The sequence below is a fragment of the Idiotropiscis lumnitzeri genome, chromosome 13 (genome assembly GCF_059441095.1).
Source record: "Idiotropiscis lumnitzeri isolate Australia: NSW breed Sydney's pygmy pipehorse chromosome 13, RoL_Ilum_1.0, whole genome shotgun sequence".
Taxonomy (NCBI): domain Eukaryota; kingdom Metazoa; phylum Chordata; class Actinopteri; order Syngnathiformes; family Syngnathidae; genus Idiotropiscis; species Idiotropiscis lumnitzeri.
In genome coordinates this window covers 5,371,723-5,391,822 of record NC_142403.1, presented here as the reverse complement: position 1 = coordinate 5,391,822, position 20,100 = coordinate 5,371,723, and the positions used below count along the sequence as shown (strand labels likewise).

The window sequence follows — 20,100 nt, the reverse complement described above, 5'->3', positions numbered from 1 at the left end:
ACAATTAAGAGATACTTCTAACATTTGCATCCTTCCATATTTCTTTACTGTTTCAAACCAGTCACAATACCCTCTTAAAAATATTCAGTTAATTCAAGGCTTGGGAACGAGTTCCCACGTTAAATCACAAATCACAGTTTTCACAACTAAATTGTCAAATGTAGACATTTTACACATTTACGCACTCCTTTTACATTGCTTGACTGATCCAAACTATCCAAACTTCCAAATATTGATCTCATTCTTAACATTTTGGGAACTTTTTTCATATTCCACAATTGCCTGAATTTTCCCAACAAAATGTATCAAATTATTTGACATTTGACGTATTTATCTACCCTTTCCACGTTTTTACATTTTTATATTTTTTGCAGCATTCCAGTTCACCTGCTCAATCTTCACATTCAATTTCTACGCAAATTACATTCCAGAATTGAAATAAATTGTAATAAAGACATTTACATAGATGAGAGATGAGTTGCGAGTTGCTGTTTTATAACACATTTGTAATGTGTGCTTGCCCTCTCGCGGCCACTGTGCAGAATGCTTGCAATTGCACAAGTTGGTCGCCGGGAGGCGATGGTGAACAATGCGGAACAGAAAGCCACACAAGGAAGGAGAGGACGTCAAGAGGCTTCCTGCTTGGCAATTGACTGCGGAAAGGCCGGAAATTAAGCTTTAACGTTAGCACTCTTTGATTCATTTAGTCGCCCTTTTTCCCCTTTCGCGAAATGTCGAAGAACGTTATGTCCGCCCGCTTCAGGCGAGTGGACGTGGATGAGTACGACGAGAACAAATTTGTAGACGAGGAGGACGGTGGGGAGAACCAGCTGGGTCCCGACGAATCGGAGGTGGACTCTCTCATCAGACAATATCCTTTACGTTATTACCCCGCTTTTAGCTAGCATGCAAAGTATGTTGTGGAGATGCTCATATAATATTTTATCGTGAAATACTGTGTACAATGCCCTTTTTAGTGTTTGCCTGGGCGTGTTTCTTGCTAGTCGGGCGTTTACAATGAGGCCAGTCACTGCCCAGACTTGCCTGACAGTCACATTCCAGGGATTTCTGCAGAAACGTTTTCGCTCGCTATGGTTTATCAACATAGGTTCCTAGCGAGTACCGCCCCATTTTTTATTAGCTACTTCTCGCGTTTATGGCACTCATTCATGAAGTATGAGTGAATGCTATTTGCTGTTTGTGCCAATAACACTGTCGTACGGTTGTGTGCAGCTTCCGAAATGTTGCCAGAAACCCAGCGTCCGTTAATATTTGGATGAAAGGCCTTATAAGGTATAAAAGTACGGCACTTCCTCATTGTAAAAGTCATGCCCCACCCACGTCGTTTTCAGCCTATCAGATGGGAGATGCGTGGCCTTTTAAGTTGTGGTATTTCGACCATGTTTTTGGTTAAGAATTAAAACACACCTATGGGCTGATATTTGTGCCACTAGAAACGGAATCTGAATATCATCGATTTGAATGTGAATTGCTTAACTTGAATATTTAAATTGAAAACTGAATATTTGAATTAAAAACTGAATATTTAAATCGAAAACTGAATTATTGAATTGAAAACTGAATTATTGAATAACAATTGTATATTTCTTTAATTTTAATCAGAATTTTTCCATTTACAATTCATGTAATTCAATAATTCAGTTTTCAATTCAATAATTCAGTTTAAAATTCAATTATTCAAGTTCAGCAATTCACATTCAAGTCGATATTCAGATTCAGTTTCTAGTGGCACAAATATCAGGCCACAGGGGTTCCTCTAGGATGAGCAATGGATTCCAGATACATAGATCTCCTCGTCGGCCAATCTGGCACAAATATCAGCCCATGAAACAGCACCTTTGTTTTTTAGGCCGTTAAGTTTTTCATTAGTATTGCCAGCCGGCATTGCATGGAATATAAGATATAAAATATAAGCAACGCCAGAGAAATTTGTGGTGAACAAAACGGCAACCAGCCTTGCAATTGTCCGTCGCTTGGCGTCCTCCAGAGGTCTCTTTCGGTCCTGCAAAAGCACAATCAAAGTAACACGTGTTTGTGCATGGCGGCTGGCAATACTCATTATAGTTTCCGACCTTCAAAACAAAGGGGCTGATTGGCCGACGTGGAGATCTATGTATATGGAATCCATTGCTCACCCCCGTGGCCTGATATTTGTGCCACTAGAAACTGAATCTGAATATCGATTTGAATGTGAATTACTTAACTTGAATATTTGAATTGAAAACGGAATTATTGAATTACATAAATAATAGATGGGAAAATTCAGATTCAAATTAAACAATTATGCAATTTATGTGATTCAATAATTCATTTTTAAATGCGACAATTCATTTTTCAATTCAAATATTCAAGTTAAGCGATTCACATTCAAATCGATGATATTCAGATTCAGCTTCTAGTGGCACAAATATCAACCCACACAAACCAACCTTTTAAAATTCACTCTAATCTGTTTTTAATGATGTATTCCATTCAAATCATATGGTGATAATGTAAGGTGATGTCAGATATAATCAAAGCCATTGTGAGGTTTGCATTACGGATTGCAGTCTTTTTTCCCACTGTATTTAAAGATTTTGAATTTTGCTTGTGAGTGTGTGTCACATCCTTAACTAGACCTTGCACAGGAGACAACATGGCAGCTCTACACGCAGTCCTCAAGAACCCACCAATCAATACCAAAAACCAGAACGTCAAGGTGATCTTAGGCTCTCTGCCATTCCGGCTTCCATTGCAGTGTTTATACAACTTCCAACATTTGACCTATTTTTCACCAGGACCGCGCGGAGGGTCTGGTACTGAAGGTGCTCAGCGCCTTTAAGAGCAGCGACATTGAGAAAGGAGTTCAGTCTCTGGACAAAAACGGCGTGGACCTGCTGATGAAATACATCTACAAAGGCTTTGAGAGGCCATCGGAAAACAGCAGCGCTGTCCTCCTGCAGTGGCATGAAAAGGTACGCTTTTACTACCGGTCCGCTCTACTCAGGAATCTTAGAGAAAAAAAATACACAGTGTCTATGTTTAAACTGTTAATCAAGTTTTGTGTTGCAAACAAGAATGTATTAACTTAGAGGTGAGGTTCAGATAATCCACCCGTAACTGTCAGCAGCAAACTTGACAACATCCGGCCACCATTGGTTCACATTTGTTACCTCATTGTGAAAGTAAAGGCATCTCCTGTGTTTTGTGCTGCCTTTTTTCTGTATTTTTTATTTTTTTTTTCTGTCACAAAATAGTTTTTTTTTTCTGACCATGGTTTCTATGCGAGTGAGTGCTGAAAGGAAGCTGCAGATGATTGAAAAAACGCATGAACTCATAGAAAAATAAAGGGAGTTTGGCAATTAAGGTAAAAAAAAAAAAGGACAGACATTTAACTTCCGTGAATGTGAAGAGGGGAAAATAAGGATGCAAAAACTGATTCTTTACATTTTGCTTTATGCTAATACAATATATTTTTATACAGCACAATACTGTTTTTCTTATCTATAAAACACATTCAAATTTTTGGGAGTGCTGAAATGGATTAACAACATTTTTATTTATTTCTAATGAGACAGTTGATATAAGATACAAATTATTTGATTTATGAGTGTGGTCACTGAGCAAATTCAATTAAAGTCAAATTACCACTGTAGTTTATTAATTTCAGTCTCATAAAACGTTCATTAACCGTTCGTTTTTATTTCTCAAATCATTGTATTAGCACCATGAAACTAACTTAACCAATGTACTAAAATGAAGTCAAACTGCTCAAGCTCTAACAACACTTGACAAGCATGGAGTGGAAAATGATCAAAAGAACATTTGCTGAGCCATATGGTCACCATGTGGCCTTTTATAGATATTGCTGCTAATATTAAAGCACAGTGATGCAGTATTTATTTTTATTGATCATAGGGTGAAAACTGTATATAAATATATTATACGGTATTGTAGTTCCCAAATGATCTTTGTTAGTCTTTTATCTTTGTTGAACTAAAAATAAGAATGTTTGCATTGTCATCACACTTTTCCTCTTTTCCGTTCTGTGGCGACATCACTCATAAAACCACCATGAATGTAATAACAAATGGTGCCTTGCGTCTGAAGCCAAAGGGCAACTATCTTACATTGCCATTGTTACTGACTATTTATTTGTTTTGTGCCGTAAACTCTGTTAACAGTGCATGTTTTACACTAGCATCCCTATATGGAGTAATGAGTTGCAATCAGCGATATACCTTACAATAGAAAAATCCTAATCACATTCTCACCAGTGAAATGTGCATGTAGCGCCTCTCCAAGATTTATTAGTACCACTGCATGCAACACACCGTGGCATTTTTGGAGTTGAGAGAAAATAATGTGAAAACACAGCGGAGGAATCAATGTATTCAAGTTAGGTGAGATTGGTGAGTGGCAATGTAAGATGGCCGCCAGTGGCTTCACGTCTCACGATGGTGAGTACTCATCCGTGAGTCTATTCAAGTTCTGTGTCTTTGGCCAGAAAATTAGCTGGACTAAACGCTGCCCTCTGCTGGCCGTGCTTGGCTAACAACAGTCCAGCTAATTTTCCCTACCATTCTTGAGCCAAGACATACAGGCAGAGGTGGACATCTTACTAAAGTTTTCGAGTACGTCATAGTCAGTCTTTCATTTTTTTTCAAGCCGAATCAAACTGTTGGGCAATCCGTCATGTTATTTTAACAGCACTTTCGTCTGTATGTAACCGTCACCGGTCCCCCAGTTTGTCTATCCTCAATCCGTTTATTGGAAGAAAAAGTCCAGCAGATTGAATTATATATAGATATTACTGTGCTATCAACTTCCTAAGTAGAAATGTTGCTGACCGTGTCAAGTCAATAAATCCATTTGTGTGCATTTGTAGGCGCTGGCCGCCGGAGGAGTGGGCAGTATTGTGCGAGTACTGACGGCCAGGAAGACTGTCTAAATGTGGAGCACATTTGACAGACCCACACAAAATAACAGCATATGGACTACAAGAAAAATCTAATGAGTGAAGCCGGTGGGATTGCATTTAATTGCTAGGCAAAATCTTAGTTGGGTCAAATTAGGTTCTGAAAGAATTTGGTTAAATGCACACACACTTCCTGAGTTTCTAGGAGTGTCTCAAATAGGACTAATGACCCTCAGAGTAGTTTATTTTTTTTTTCAAACAGGATTACATTACTTTCTTGGTGTCATAACACATGACCAAATCCCAACGTTGTTCAATTTTTTAAATATTGAGCAAAATCAGCAATTTTTGCTTAACGAGCGAGACCAATAATTGGTGATGCATAATTGGTGTGTGTGTTTATGCGCATAAACTCTCAATTAAAAAAAAATATATTGGGATGTTGCCGCCAGGTTTTCCGTACCCGTCTTCTTGCATATTTTGTGTCTTCTAAGTTAAAATATGATGCACGTCGATTTGTCATTCTCATCATTATCCCAAGCATTTTGTATGACCAGGGGAAAACTGTTGAGGTTTTGTTTGCTTTATCAGGTAGCTCATTTGTTGCCAAATCAAAACAATTAGATAACTTGTCAATTCATATGAATGACTTGTGTGGAAAAAAAAAACAACTGTTAAAAGAAGCAATCTTTTTCAAACAGTAACTCAATTCCTCCACAGTTTTTAATTTCCCTGCTAATTTCAAATCATGGATGTGTGAAGTTTCCTCATTGTTCAAACCTAAGCTTCACTACAGTTGGCGATATTTTAATTCTCGGGAATGGAGTCATAATGGTTCAATTTTGACATCAGTGGTTGGTTATGCATCTCAAAACGCTTGATGTATTTTCTAATGCAGTATAGGCTGTTTTGATATGATCAGAAGAACTGATACGATTGTCTTCTGCTTCATATATTTCTAGTTGTAGGGTGAGATGTCAAGAAAACATACCAAACTGATGTACAAAAAAAACTGCCTTACGAAATATTCCTTTTTTATGTTTGTGCTTTTTTGGACAAAAAAGAATAAATGTTATGAAAGCTGGTTGAATTAGCCTTTTTTGTTCCCCGATCATCCATCCATTTATTGTAATGGTTGCCCTCGTTAGGTTCACGGGTAAACTGGAGCCGATCCCAGCAGACTAATGGTGAGAGGTGAGGTACACCCTTGACTGGTTGCCAGCCCATATGATGTATGTGAACAATTTAGAGTCTTCAGTTAAAATGTGTGCATGTTTTTACAATGTAGGAGAAAGTTGCACAGAACATGGCAAGGGCAGACCATGCAAACACAGCAATTCGAACCCTTCATCTCAAAATGCCATTTTATCCACTCATTCCACACCATGCTACCCAGTGTTCTTGTAGCATTTAATCTTAATTGCCCTGTGATGCAATTTAATTTTTATTTAAAAAAATGAGAAAATAAGTAAGGTATAGCAATACATGTAACAAAAAAAAAACACTTCTGTACAAGTCCAAAAAAATAAAATACATCTCGGCATCAATTGGTGGATGACACAACATGACATTACTCGCGGTTCTGAAGAGTGGGTAATGGGATGCTCCCTGAGGGTGCCTTTGCGCCATTCAGTCACAATTTATAACATAAAATACAGCACTTTTCCACAATGTATTTACGTTCAAAAACATTCCAGTAAATGAAATGATTGACTATCTGGGCATTAGAATTCGCTCCTCTTCACTCTTAATTCTTTATTTTATTCAGGCATTTAGGTCGAGGCCCATTCCTGTGACATAACGTGCCCCAGACCTCACTAAACAGCTTCGGGATGAACCAGAACACAGACTCTAGGCCGGCAAGCCTTTTCGCAGTTTCACTACACCTCACTATTGTTTACATTTTCACTTCCTGTCAGTGTCTTGGCCTGGTGTCGCAAAAATACCTTTGTAATACCGTGTAACAGGAAACAATGTCGATCATTTGATGATTAACTGAGTCTTTACAAACACAAGGGTATGAATTAAAACCAATAAATACCGGATAGCCAGGACTTGTTTTGTATTTAAATCCTCTTTCTCAATAGCTCCTCACACATAAGTCAGTGTTCTTATTTCATTCTCTCAATGTGAACTCATTGCATCCCAGAGGCGTTGCATGAGGAGGATGCAACTTCAGCCCGTCCCTTTAGTCGCGTGCCATTCAAAGTGCTCTCAGTAAGGGTAGGCCGAGACGGCGATATAGACAATGAAGGTGGTCTGGTATTCGATGCCGCCGTCTTCGCTGTAGGACAGGGCTCGCACCTTCATGCGGTACGTGTGAGGCTCTCGTAAGGGTCGCGTCGTAAACAGCACCCCTTTGAGGTTCTCATCTCGAATGGCGAAAGGTAACGTGACGTCCTCGTCCACCACAAGGAAGGTGGTCCGAGGGTGTATCACTCCGTCCTGCGTGTAGGCCACCAGTCGGATGAGGTCTTGGTTGGCTGCGATGCCGAACGGAAGAGACAGGAGCTTGTACTCGAGGGCGTAAGGGCTCAGAGCGCATTCAAGGTCATTTGGAGGGCAGTTTTTCAGACAGAACCTGAAACACGGATCGAAGAATGAGTATCAATCTGTTACTCTAACTGTGTTATCTATAACTATTAATGTCAATATTCACCCTGTGGTGGGCTCTCTCTGGTAGTTTGGCGGACAAGGCGTGTCAATGCATTGGTAACTTCCTCTCATGTTGAAGCACATGCGGTTGGCTCCACATTGGATGTTCTGCTCAAGACACTCGTCTATATCTGGAAATAAAACAGGAAACTTACACGCAAGTGTTTTATTCTATGCTACCGTGAGGTGGTCCTATCACATCATTTAAACATCGAAAGTATGGGGGTCCAGAAGTGAGGCTCTCACCTTGGCATGTCTTGCCGTTGGCCATGAGGTGGTAACCAGCTGGGCAAAGACACCTGTGGCTTCCTGGTGTGTTCATACACTCATGCTGGCAGGAATCCCGCACATCGCACTCGTTAATATCTGACACATATAAGCAGTGTATCATCAAGATGGAGAATGGAACACATATTTTGCCCCTTCCTTGTAGATGAGTAAGATAACCCAAATCCTAGAACGACCTGTCATTATGATGCAGTGGATTTATCACCATTATAATAATATTCTTTTTTGACTGTCACATCAATGTGCCGCATGTTTTGGCATCTGAGTGTTTTCATGTATTATATAACCGATAATTGACTCTAGACTGGGGGGGGGCAAACTTTTTGATTGGCAGGCCACAATGGGTTCTAAAATTTGATAGAGGGGCCGGACCAGGAACAGATAGAATCTATCTGATAGATGAAGTGTTTTGGCAACCTCACCTCATCTGAGAAAAAAAATACATTTAAATGAAAGTGAGCAAAAGCATTTCAACAAAATATATGTCTTTGACCAACCACAGTATTTAGACATTAAAACATTAACAAGGTTTATTCATTTAATTTTTTTTCCAAGTTTGGCGGGCCGGATTAAAACATTTAACAGGCCGCATGTGGCCCCCGGGCTGTAGTTTGCCCATGCCTGCTTTAAACAATGCATTATTGTTTTTTTTTTTAAAATCAATATTTTAATGTAGGCTTTTATTTGGAAATCTGTGCTGGGTTTGCAGGCATAATTAATTTATTTTACATTTGAAAGAAAAATAAAGCCATAGTTGCTCGTGAAAGACTATATTAAGAAATGCTCATGAGATGCTCTGTACCCCCCTTTGTTTTTTTAGTCCGTCATTGCTCTCTTACTTTTGACTTGTGTATGTTTGCTTACATGTGTTTGCATCCTTGTGAGCTGTGGCGTGTGTGTGTGTGTGTGTGTGTATAGTTTAATAATGTGAAGCACTTTGAGTTGTATTTTCATGTATGAAAAGCGCTCTACAAAGTTTTACTGAGTGATTGAAGCACTTCTTGGTCAGAATCAATATAATAGAATAACGACAATGAAATGGCCTTTGAAGAATTATAATCAGTATAATGAAATAGCAAAAAAATGAAGCTAAGTGAAGCAGGTGCATCGTGGATTGTCTGTGACCCTTCCTCCCGTCGATAGTTACCTAAGCAGCGGCCATCCTTGGACACAAACCCCTTCTGACAAGCTTCGGGGCCCTGATATACGGTGACTCCTCTTCGGCTCCGGCCTCTGTTGCGTCCTCTTGTGTTGGCGGAGTAGGAGTGATAGCTGTGTGAAGCCAAGTTGTGGTAGAGGCGATGGTAGGGGTTGCGCTCAGGAAAGGACTGGGATGTATGGAAGCCATAAGAGTAACTCTCATAAGTTGGTAGGCGCTCAAGCCCGGCGCAAGACTTGCCATCGCCCAGCAGGAAGCGCCCTGGTGGGCAGGTGCACCTAAAGCTGCCTGGAGTGTTGACACACTGGTGGGCACAGGGCTGCGGAAGCCGCTCACATTCATTTAGATCTGCCCTCGACACAAAAAAAGAGACCAGCACCAAGAGAATAGAAAAAGAAGTCAAGTGGAATAGAATGAGTTGTGGTTCGGGATAGGAAGACGGATGAGAGGAAAAATGACGAGGACAGAAATAAAAGAAATGTGGTGCGGTTCATGAAAATAGAAAGGAGAGATTTGGGGGTGGGGAGGAGGGGGGAATACATTAGTGACCCCGCTGTACATACCACGTGAAATGTATTGAGCCTCAACACATTTCTCTTCTTCCAATAAGATTGCTGCCTTTAAATCTAAATGAAAAATTTAGTTTTGATGCCAAGACCTTCAAATAACAAAACAATAAGGAGAAAGGGGGGAATTTGATGGCAGCTTTAAGACAAGATAAGACATGTTAATCATGTCACAGGCAAGTATGTGCTGTTACGAAGCAGAGCCAAGAGTTGGAAAAGTCCAAAGTAAAAGACTGCAAACAGACAGGGTGCGACAGCGATGTGAAATGAAAAGGTGCTGGTCTTCGTGGGGTTGAAGTGCGAGTCCTCACAGTGAGAGTTGGAGCCAACGACTGTCTTCTTCTTTAACCCTTTCCATGTCTATTCTCTTACATTGAAGTAACAAAGCGGTACCATGCACTGCAACTCGAAACCTTTGTGAAGCTGAGTTCATAAGTAAGGTAGGCAGTTTGCAGCACTTGCGTTGTTTAAGCAAGCAGTGACGTTGGGACAAGATGGCGGATAGCAGAAGGAGTGTGTGTGTGTTTACAGGTGACAGGTGAGTTTGCTGGCAGATGTATGAAAAGCTCAAAAGAAGCAATGATAAGGGCCTAGAAAAAAAATATTCATAGGTAGCATAATTCATCCCTGTACGATTTAGAAATTCAGTGAAACATTTGTAAATATTTATAAATCAGGACTTTTGATAGTTACTGATGCTTACTAAGCGTGGACAAGAACCAAAGATGAAGTGCGTACCAACACAGGGCCTGCCCACTCCCTGAGATCGGTAGCCGCGTGGACACGTGCAGTGGTAACTTCCTCTGGTGTTTTCACAGATCTGGTTGTATCTGCACTGATGGGTGCCATCTTGGCACTCGTCAATATCTACGACAAGATGCGGTGCAAGTCAAAGAACACAGCTAGGATGCCTTACGTGCACAATGAACACACGTTACTGACCTATGCATGTCCCATTGGCACCCTTGGTCATGCCACTTGGGCACAGGTCGATGCAGTTGTACCCACCACGGGTATTTTTACATTGCTGGTCTGATCGACAAACTCTCTGTCTGCACTCATTTATATCTGAAGTGACATTTGAGAATAAAGACATCAGTTTTGGAAAATACAAGTGAGAGGAAAATGAAGCTTCAAGATGATTCATCAATCAGTTTTTGTGTTTATTGAGCCCTCTAGGTGGCAATCTCTGTTAACATAGGGCTGAAAGCACACTTGACTTGCCATTTCTTTCAACCAACAGTGCCATCTATCAGAGTCAAAAATACAACTGATTCATGAAGCAAATTTGAAGCTTCATTCATCACTACAAAATACTATAACATATTATTTCCCGGAAAAACAGTTTAAATACGGTGAAATCCCACCTTTTTCGTACCATATGATGTTTTTGCTGAATATGTGTGTACACATGCCCGCCTAGTGCATATTCAAGGCCAATGCAAGATGTTTCAAAATTAGATTAAAGTGATTTTGGATTTGTTTGTGTTATAGTTACAGCGCAGCGGTTAATATTGTATAGGCCATTATAAACAGTCCGTTGTTTGCTCTTCAAACCCGATCCACCACAAATACACACGGTTTACAGTCCATGTTTTTGTCTATTTATGAAAATTAGGGAAATCGACAATTTGATTTTAATAATGTCGGATTTTGATATGCCTGTGTAAATTCTCTTGCTGCGAGTGGAAATGCAAATCTAAAAGTTTCTGTCTCGTTAAGTCAGTTGAGACAGACTTTTACTTCCGTGTGACTCCAAACAGGGTATGCATGCAGCATGATTACTGACAGACAATTACCAGGAAATATGTTGCTTTGTGAGTGCATGATGAAACGACGCTTACCAACACAGCGTCGGTTCCTGAGTTGAAAGCCAGGCTCACAGGTGCAGCGATAACTACCGAAGGTGTTCACGCAGTGTTGATTGCATGGATTGGTCTCCAGGCACTCATTTATATCTGAGCAAAAAAAAAAAAAAAGAGATTTATCAAGTTTGACCCCTCACTGGAGAGAAACATAATTCAGGAATTGGCTAAGTCTAGCGTGTTTTCGTACCTGAACAACTGTGACCATCAAGTGTTCTCCTGAACCCGCGGCCACATCGCATAACGCACCGGTATGATCCAATGGTGTTCTCACAGTCCTGCCCGTCATGACACACGTTGGCACCCAGCAAACATTCATCTATATCTGATGGGGACAAGTATTTGGGTTACGACGCAGTCTGTGATGACGACAATGAATGTGTGTACGAGTGGTGCATACCTTGACAGGTTCTGCCGTCAGCTGAGATGGTGAGGCCACGGGGACAGGAGCAGTAGTAGGTGCCCATGGCGTTGTGACATGCGTGCGAACAAGGGTTTCCCACTTCACACTCATTCTCATCTGCAGTGTATAAACAATATATTAGCCAGCTTTTTAAATAATTATATTATAAGGCAAATGAATAGACCTCCTACTCCAAAATGAGGCACGGAATTTATCTATTCCTTTGCCAGTTATTCAGATCCTTACCAGAGTACTGACACAGTACAAATTGATGGAATTTAAAGCTGAGGTTGGTTTTTTTCCTCACTTCCATACTTGAGTATATGTAACCCAAAATGTCTTTTAATAGTTAATGGGAAAGTCAACCAAAAAAATGTTTTCAATAATAAGGTCTATGGGCCTTCACTACTCTAAACATGACTTTTTGATTAATTTGGGTTTTGTGGACTATCACTAATGCAGCAAAATTCTTTTTTTTTTTTTAGCCATCTCAGGGGGGGCGGCCATTTTGTCACTTTCTGTCAACTGAAAAATGACTTCCAAGTTCGTCAGGGCTCAAACAACCAATCGCAACTCACTTGTTTTCTGAAACTGAGCCATGATTGGTCATTATCTGAGCCCTGAGAAACTGTGATGTCATTTTCAGATAACAACAAGTGACAAAATGGCCGCCCCCTGAGATGTTTCGGCTGCATAGAACATATTCTTGTTGAGACATTTTTGGCGTTGACTACCTCTTTAAGTATAGTAAATATAAGATAATTTAACATTTTTACTCAAATAATATTGTTCAAGGTGATTAACTTTCACCAACGTTATTTGAGTTAAAATAGTGGTAATTTTGCCCTAGTATTGATTTCAGGTAATTTATATCAGATTTACAAGATATGCATGGGGATATTATGCCAAATTCGATTTTGTCAAAAAGACAACGTATTATGTCAAGACCACCCACCTGCACAGTATGGCCCCGCAGAAACCAAAGTGAATCCATGAGGACACTGGTTACTGCGATCACCTGGAATGAAAAGCAAAATTATTTTGGAGGACAGAAAACCGTACGTAAAGCTAAAAGAAGCACCCACAACTCAGGAACGAAAATTAAGAAAAGCCATACTAGGTCAGAGCCCTTCCGCTCTGATGCAGATTAAAAATAACACTGGCCTGATTCTTAATCAAGATCTCGTACCCTTGCTGATACGAGCTTGGATGCTGTATTCCAGCACCTCTTCCATGGCATGATACTCAGCGCTGATGGCAGTCGCATGAAGCATCTGCACCAAGTAGGGCATCTTGCCCCTGGACATGTCGTAGGAGATGGTGTGGTTCCAGGAGTAGGGCACGCTCTCCCTGTCAATGCTGAACATGCGTGTGGACAGAGCATAGAGCTGGCCTGGGCCTGTCTGGATGTAGTCCTCCGTGTAGTCCTGATTGGAACACAGCACACTTGGACTTAAGAATAGGCACATTTTGTTGTTTACCTTATAAACAATCAAAAGTTACAAGGGCATTGTTCATCTTTAATTTATTTACAGTAACAAGCTAAAACCAAATCACTCCGTGCAGATAAGGGATATGGTTCGCAATTTTATTTGTCTTTTATTCATGATTGTTTTGTAGGTCACGGACCTCTGCTCCACTAGAAAAGAGCTGCCCCTGTACTGAGGCAGCAGAACAATCCCACCCCCACATTCAAAATCAAAACAACGGCTATCTGTGCTAAGATATGCAGCGCAGCAAGTTAGAAAACAAGTAATTCATACTATTTTCTGTTGCCTGTAAATTCTCTATTTTCATCAGGGTGCAGTACATTTTAGCTACAGATAGTTTATTAGCATTTTTGCAAAATTAGAAACACTCTTTTTAATGCATAAGCATTATAATTATTAATAATAGCAGGGTCATCATACCATAACAGGCAAATGACACATACTATGCAACTACTATAACTACCAGTAATAAAAAAATTAAAACAAATTACAGGCACTTTTCAGGGCACTCTAATTCACCCTACAAATAAAAGTTAAAAGAAAACAAGCAATGCAATAAAAGTAATAGAAGATAAAATAGCAATTATAATGGCAACATTAAAGCGAATAAGCAGTCCGGAATGGGAGTGTTGTATTATTATTTAAAAAAAAAAAGACACCTCTGATTTACAGCTTTATTTAAAAATACATTTGTTACAAATTATAATACATTATTAATGTGAGTATATTAATGTGTGTACCTTAATGCTGATATCAACATGTGAAGGCAGCTGGAGGATTTGTCCATTCACCACAATGTCCAGCAACAACGCTCCATCTGAGTCTAAGCCCCGGGCAATGTGAGTCATTCTTAGAATCTCACCTAAAATTGAGAAGAAAGATTGGAGAGTTGAAGCATTATGTTCCTTTATCACCACAATCAAAAATTTTCAGCCTTTCAGAGGCAGACAAAACAGCATCCATCTATTTTTTTATTTATTTATTTTTTAACATCACTTGTTCTCATTAGGGCTGAAAGTGATTTGGTGCCAGTCGCAGTCGTCCTTGGACGAGAGGCGGGATACATCCTGACTGATCTTCAGTCAATCATAATTAACACCCACATTCAGGCTCCGAATGACAAAAATTTTAGTCATCAATTAAACTAACATGCAAGATTTTGGAGAAAGCCTGAGTACCCAGCGAAAGCTCGCAAGCATGAGGAGAACATGAAAACTCCTCACAAGAATACCTGAGCCAAGAACAAAACCCAGGTGTGTCTGACAGATGTTTTAACCACTACTCCACTGGGCTAACTTTACTAAGCACTTTGAATCCATTAATTAACGCTATCATTGACTCAAACTAAACACATGTAAGAATATTTGTAGTTCTGTGCAAAGCGGTGAAGTATACAAGTACAATCTACCTGTGGCAAATTCCACCTGCGTTTCTCGCCTGAAGATAGCTCCAGTTAGTGTGTACCCATTGACAGCCTCTCCTACTTCCTGTGCAGTGGTCCAGTAGATGGGATTCAGGATGGAAATGAGCTTCCTCATTGCAGGCCCTTGAATGTAAGTTAGACGACAGAAACATTTACTTTGGCATGTCCTCAGTAATGACGGTTTAGATCAGAGATTCCCAACTGGGTTGGGACTAAAAATGGGTCGCAGGCAGCTAATAAAAAATTACATGTAGCAGATGTTATCAGAACTGCACTGAGGCATACCAAGTTAACACCGATATCATAGAAGCTACTAAGTACTCAGTAAACAAATACAGTGCAGCTCAGCCTTTGGCTAACGGGTGTCAGCAATATGCAATAGCAACATGCTTTTGAAAGTATGTGAAATTCATCCAAACTGCATGTGAAAATATAACACACCGGACATGTATTTTCAAAACGCTGTTTTTAAACAACACTAAAAAAACGCATTAATGTATTTAACATCTACAAAATGGATCATGACTTTGTAACAATAGGATACTGCGGGTCCCAGGGTGACAACAATTGAGAACTACTTCTTTTTTCGATAACTGACCTAATGATCTTGGTATATTTGAAATAGTTGCTTTGATGAGTTTGTGGCCAGACGTGGTGTCTGTGACGGTGGCATTCAGTACGGCGATACCAAAGTCAATATCATTGATATTCCCGATAATGCTTCCTCGAGCCCTCTGTGGCCCACCTGACAAAGAGAAACAATAAAAAAATAAAAATAGGGTTCAGTACGACATTGCAACAAGAGATAGTATATCCACTTGTTTACCTGGACAGGCCTCAATGTTACACCTGGAAAGTTGGGAGGAGTCCCCTGGGCACGGGCGGCCACCGTTACTAGGCGATGGATTATTACAGAGACGCATGCGTGTCCTTTCTCCACCCCCACAGGAAACAGAGCATTCGCCCCAAGACTGCCAGGGTCCCCAGTTACCATCAACTGCAATAACACAAAATTTACATGAACTTCATGTGCAGAAACGTTCTCAAAGAGCTTGATTGTGCTAAAATCACAGAATGCATTTCAGAATACAAGCCTAGACTATATTCAACTAAAGTTAAAAACACGCACCAGGACATATGGCCGTGTTGCATCTTTGTATTTGTGCATCCGCGCCGGCACACTCTCTACCGCCATTGGCTGGCCTGGGGTTGTCACATGTCCTGTAGCGCTTCATCTGCCCTCCATTGCACGTCTTGCTGCAACTTCCCCAGCTGCTCCATGGACCCCAGTTGCCATTGACTGATGGACAGAATATCAAACCCATGAAAGGAAGCAAAATTAACCACAAGAAGTGACACATAACCATGGACTCAGCTAAACTGGTGCTGACTCACTTGGGCAGGGCTCGCTATTACAAAAATCAATGTGTACATCGTTGCCTTCGCACTGCCTGCCACCATATTGTGGGCCGGGGCTAGCGCAGAGGCGGGTTCTCTGTCTGGTGCCGCCCCCACAGGAAACGCTGCAGGCGCCCCAGCTCACCCACGATGACCACTTCCCATCCACTAAAAAATATAATCATTTGTTAATTAGGCTACAATGCATGCCTTAAAAACAATTTCACGACTACATATCATTAATTCAACAAAGATTGGAGTATGCAAAACCACAGCGTGCTTACCAGGACATTGTCTCTCCTTGCACACTTGCGTTTGTGTGTCTGAGCCTTCACACGAGGACCCCTCAAATGCAGGTGGGGGGTTGTTGCACAGACGGACTCTTGACTGCATGCCCTTTCCACAGGTCTCACTACATGGGCTCCAAGGAAGCCAAGGCCCCCAGCCACCTGATACTGCAGCAGGGAAAACAAGAGTCGAGTCAGCATTTCAGTGGAGGCCTACGTAGACTGTCACCCATAATCACACATTTCAGAAATTTTTTATTGGTATGGTAAACAAAACGCGGACACAGACCTTTTAATTATTACTAGGCTTGTTCTCTTACCTGGACAAGGTCGGACACTGCACATGATGATCTCAACGGCCCTTCCCTCACATGGCCTGCCTCCATGCTGAGCTGGGGGTCTACTGCACGTCCTCACCCTTGTTCTGTTACCGTGACCACAAGTACGAGAGCACTCCTCCCACGAAGACCACTCTGACCACTTCCCATCAACTACAGATTGATATGTACAAATCCTCAAGTCTGGCACGTGACATCCATCATCACCAACTGTTAATAAGACTCATACCTGGACAAGGCTTCCCATGACAAGTGCGTGTCTCCGTGTCTGATCCTGCACAGGGGCGTCCTCCATTGGCAGGAAGAGGATTGTTACATTGTCTTTGTCTCTTCTGAGAACCAATCCCACATGTTAAACTGCAAGGGCCCCACTCAGCCCATTCAGAATAACCCCCATGAACTGAAAAATCCACACAACTGTCAACTTTTTAGCAATGGTGCATGATTAATATTACAGGGGAGAAAGGACTTACCTCGAACAGTTAGCCCAACGCGAACCAGTACTGAGCCAAGTAAATTTCTTGCCACACATACATATTCAGCCGTGTCCTCCTTCTGGGCACTATTTATCCGAAGGGAGCCATTAGATAGAGTAGAGAAGTGGTCACTGCCCAACAGAGGTCGCCCTTGGCGGGACCATTCTATCACGGGGGTAGGTTCACCCTCCGCCTGGCAGTTGAGCACCAATGAAGTGCCAGCATCCACTACTGTTGTCACAGGCTCTACGATAATGGTGGGCGCACCTGGAAAAGAATGCAGATGTAGGTGGTTTTCAGCACACATGATTCTCTTGGTCAGTCCTGAAAATTAGTTGCACACAGAGCTTACTCTGCAAGGTCAGCGTGACACTTCTTTCCACAACACCAGCATCATTTGTTGCCACACAAATATAGTTGCCTGCATCATCAATCTGCGAAAAATTCAATTAAAACCCACAATTTGTCAAAAAGTTATGCCCTTGCCTGAGGAAATGTTACATTGTATAAGACACGCACGATCTAAAGTGCTTTCCTACCACTGTGCCATAGATGACCAGAGAACCGTTGTCCAGTTGGCGGACGCGGTTGCTGATGTGCATGTTTATTCCATTTTTGTTCCACTGGATGGTGGGAAGTGGGTCTCCCCGAACGTCACAGTTCAGGATGGCATTGCCGCCGAGAGGTTCAATACGGTTGGAGTGAAGGTCCCCATCAATGATGGGAGGCTCTGAACAAGTGCAAAAAAAGTCATGATAACATTTTAAACTGCAAGTGTGAGGGGAGGAGAAATGTCTTCTTACCTTTGACATTTACAAAACCCAAAGACTTGATGCTTCCGACTGAGTTTTCTGCCACACAGGTATACGTGCCAGCATCTTCTTTACTGACTCTCTCTATCACCAATTCACTGTGGCCGCTTATGTGATCATAGTGAACTACAACATAAATACGTCAGAGACAAGGATACAAAGTTGTCAAGAGAATACAAAACTGAAATGTGGATACAATTTCATAAAAACCTAGCCAGTCTCACTATCTAAGATCACTAATATTTTTTTTATTTATTTATTAAGTGCTGTCAAGCAATTTCATTTTTAACTAATTAATCACAAAAGAATTCCATGATTAATTGCAAGCAGTCCAATTCTTTAACTACTATTTTATGTGAAGCTTGTAACAGATATTTACTTGAATAATATCATGGAATTAATCCAAAACCACCAATAATGAAATATATTTAATTCAAAGACTATTCTTATAACTTTCTTTGATTCTTGAATTCAATCTACACAGAGTCATCTTTACAGGCATTTTTCTTAGAACTATTTCTCAAAACTGCCCATAAGCACCTCATTTCAGCAGTGTTGGTTTGCAGGGAGCAGTGGTAACTTGAGCACGGTGTTTTGTTCTGAGACGAAATGCTAAACATGTACAGCTAACATGGTGCAATATTTGCAAAGTATGCAATTTAAAAAAAAAATAAAACTGAGTTAATTGAGTTAAAATATTTAACTGAGTTAAAAAAAATATTAATCTCCAGAGTTAACACTTTAATTTTGACAGGCCTAGTACTTTTTTTTTAATTTTAACACGAGTCACACCTGAGTGTAACAAGTGTTATCAGGCCATCACAGCAGCAGACAAACAAGAAAAATACTGTGCACCCCCGGTGCGGGATAAGGATGAGGCCTGACCATGATTATCAAAGATCCATGTTTAATTTACAGCCATTATAATTGCACTGAAAAAAAAAATAGAATATAATAGGTGGTTATGTGGGTGCCACGCATATGCAGGGTTTCACTGTATATGAATTTGCAGCAATAACTGCTGCCTTTGTTCTTGGAAATTATATAAATATAAAACGTTTGATAGTGTGTGAATTTTATACCATCCATCCAGAATAGTATTTAGAAGCTGATGATGTCGGATAGTAGGTCCTGTCTTACAATCACTGTTTCAATTGATACCTAAAATCTTTCCACAAAATTGGAAGCAGATTTGTCTACCAGTCATGAGGAATTATGAATATTGTTGTTATAGTTAAGAGAGCATCGACCTTTCCATTGCTGGTATACAAGTGGTTGGATATACGCAGACCCTCCTCATCCAGCAAGTGTGCAATTAAAGGAGCAAGTGTTTTTAGCAGCATATTTTCTAAAAATGTGCATATGAGCGGGCCACTCTGAAATGCATTAAATTGACCTCAATCACATAATGGTGCCTCCACACCAAGTTTAATTAGCAGACTTCTTTGTCGAAAGCATGTCAAGGCCAAAAGATAAACAGAGCTGCATTGTGTTTTGTTGGATGCACACATGGGGTTGAGCCGGTGTTTGTGTTTGTTGATGTGTCTACTCCACTAACCGAGTTGATGAAGTGCAGTGCTTGAAGTGCTGCCTACATGAGTGAAAATGCTTTTTATTGACTTTATTCACAATGTTATTTCTAACTAATCAAAAAAAAAAATTTTTACGAAATACTTTTTCCTATATGTTGTAGTTTTGATAATCAATGGCTGTACCTGGAATTATGTTGTTGTTGAAGGTCCATGTGATCCTGGGCAATGGGATGCCACTGACTCCACAGTCCAGCAGGAGGCGCTCGCCCTTATTGAGGGAGATATCGCTGAGCAACTCAGTGAAGACAGGGTGAGTATGAACAGCCAGGCTCACTTTCTGACTGTCATGACCCAATTCGTTGGTGGCAACACATGTGTAACTGCCTGCATCACCAGGCTGTTGTAGTTGGTGGGAAAGGACGGCGATTATTTTTCACGGGAGAACATAGACATTACACACCTAACATATGTACATTGTAGACCGAGCTAT

The 20,100-nt window shown here is 40.7% G+C and overlaps 2 protein-coding genes across 2 annotated transcripts in view; one reads left to right on the top strand and one right to left on the bottom strand.

Annotated features, from left to right (window-relative positions):
• The first annotated feature begins 592 nt into the window (after positions 1–592).
• Positions 593–6,002, top strand: arpc5b (actin related protein 2/3 complex, subunit 5B). The gene is made up of 4 exons (XM_088312533.1): positions 593–872; positions 2,648–2,719; positions 2,799–2,975; positions 4,889–6,002. The coding sequence occupies exons 1-4, from the start codon at positions 732–734 to the stop codon at positions 4,949–4,951; spliced, it is 453 nt and encodes a 150-aa protein (XP_088168659.1). The 5' UTR covers positions 593–731; the 3' UTR covers positions 4,952–6,002.
• The window catches only part of hmcn1 (hemicentin 1), an 85,432-nt gene continuing 70,908 nt past the window's right edge, over positions 5,577–20,100 (bottom strand). Inside the window, exons 83-107 of the mRNA XM_088313513.1 lie at positions 19,794–20,007; positions 18,070–18,204; positions 17,806–17,996; positions 17,619–17,700; positions 17,264–17,533; positions 17,020–17,190; positions 16,773–16,943; positions 16,450–16,620; positions 16,163–16,333; positions 15,897–16,067; positions 15,594–15,764; positions 15,366–15,512; positions 14,753–14,890; positions 14,085–14,206; positions 13,044–13,281; positions 12,810–12,872; positions 11,852–11,971; positions 11,642–11,776; positions 11,431–11,544; positions 10,529–10,654; positions 10,325–10,453; positions 9,009–9,368; positions 7,820–7,939; positions 7,578–7,704; positions 5,577–7,499 (exon numbers count right to left, since the gene is read on the bottom strand). Coding sequence (XP_088169639.1) covers positions 7,133–7,499; positions 7,578–7,704; positions 7,820–7,939; positions 9,009–9,368; positions 10,325–10,453; positions 10,529–10,654; positions 11,431–11,544; positions 11,642–11,776; positions 11,852–11,971; positions 12,810–12,872; positions 13,044–13,281; positions 14,085–14,206; positions 14,753–14,890; positions 15,366–15,512; positions 15,594–15,764; positions 15,897–16,067; positions 16,163–16,333; positions 16,450–16,620; positions 16,773–16,943; positions 17,020–17,190; positions 17,264–17,533; positions 17,619–17,700; positions 17,806–17,996; positions 18,070–18,204; positions 19,794–20,007 — 4,224 coding nt within the window. The 3' untranslated portion in view covers positions 5,577–7,132. The remainder of the gene's footprint in view (positions 7,500–7,577; positions 7,705–7,819; positions 7,940–9,008; positions 9,369–10,324; positions 10,454–10,528; positions 10,655–11,430; positions 11,545–11,641; positions 11,777–11,851; positions 11,972–12,809; positions 12,873–13,043; positions 13,282–14,084; positions 14,207–14,752; positions 14,891–15,365; positions 15,513–15,593; positions 15,765–15,896; positions 16,068–16,162; positions 16,334–16,449; positions 16,621–16,772; positions 16,944–17,019; positions 17,191–17,263; positions 17,534–17,618; positions 17,701–17,805; positions 17,997–18,069; positions 18,205–19,793; positions 20,008–20,100) is intronic.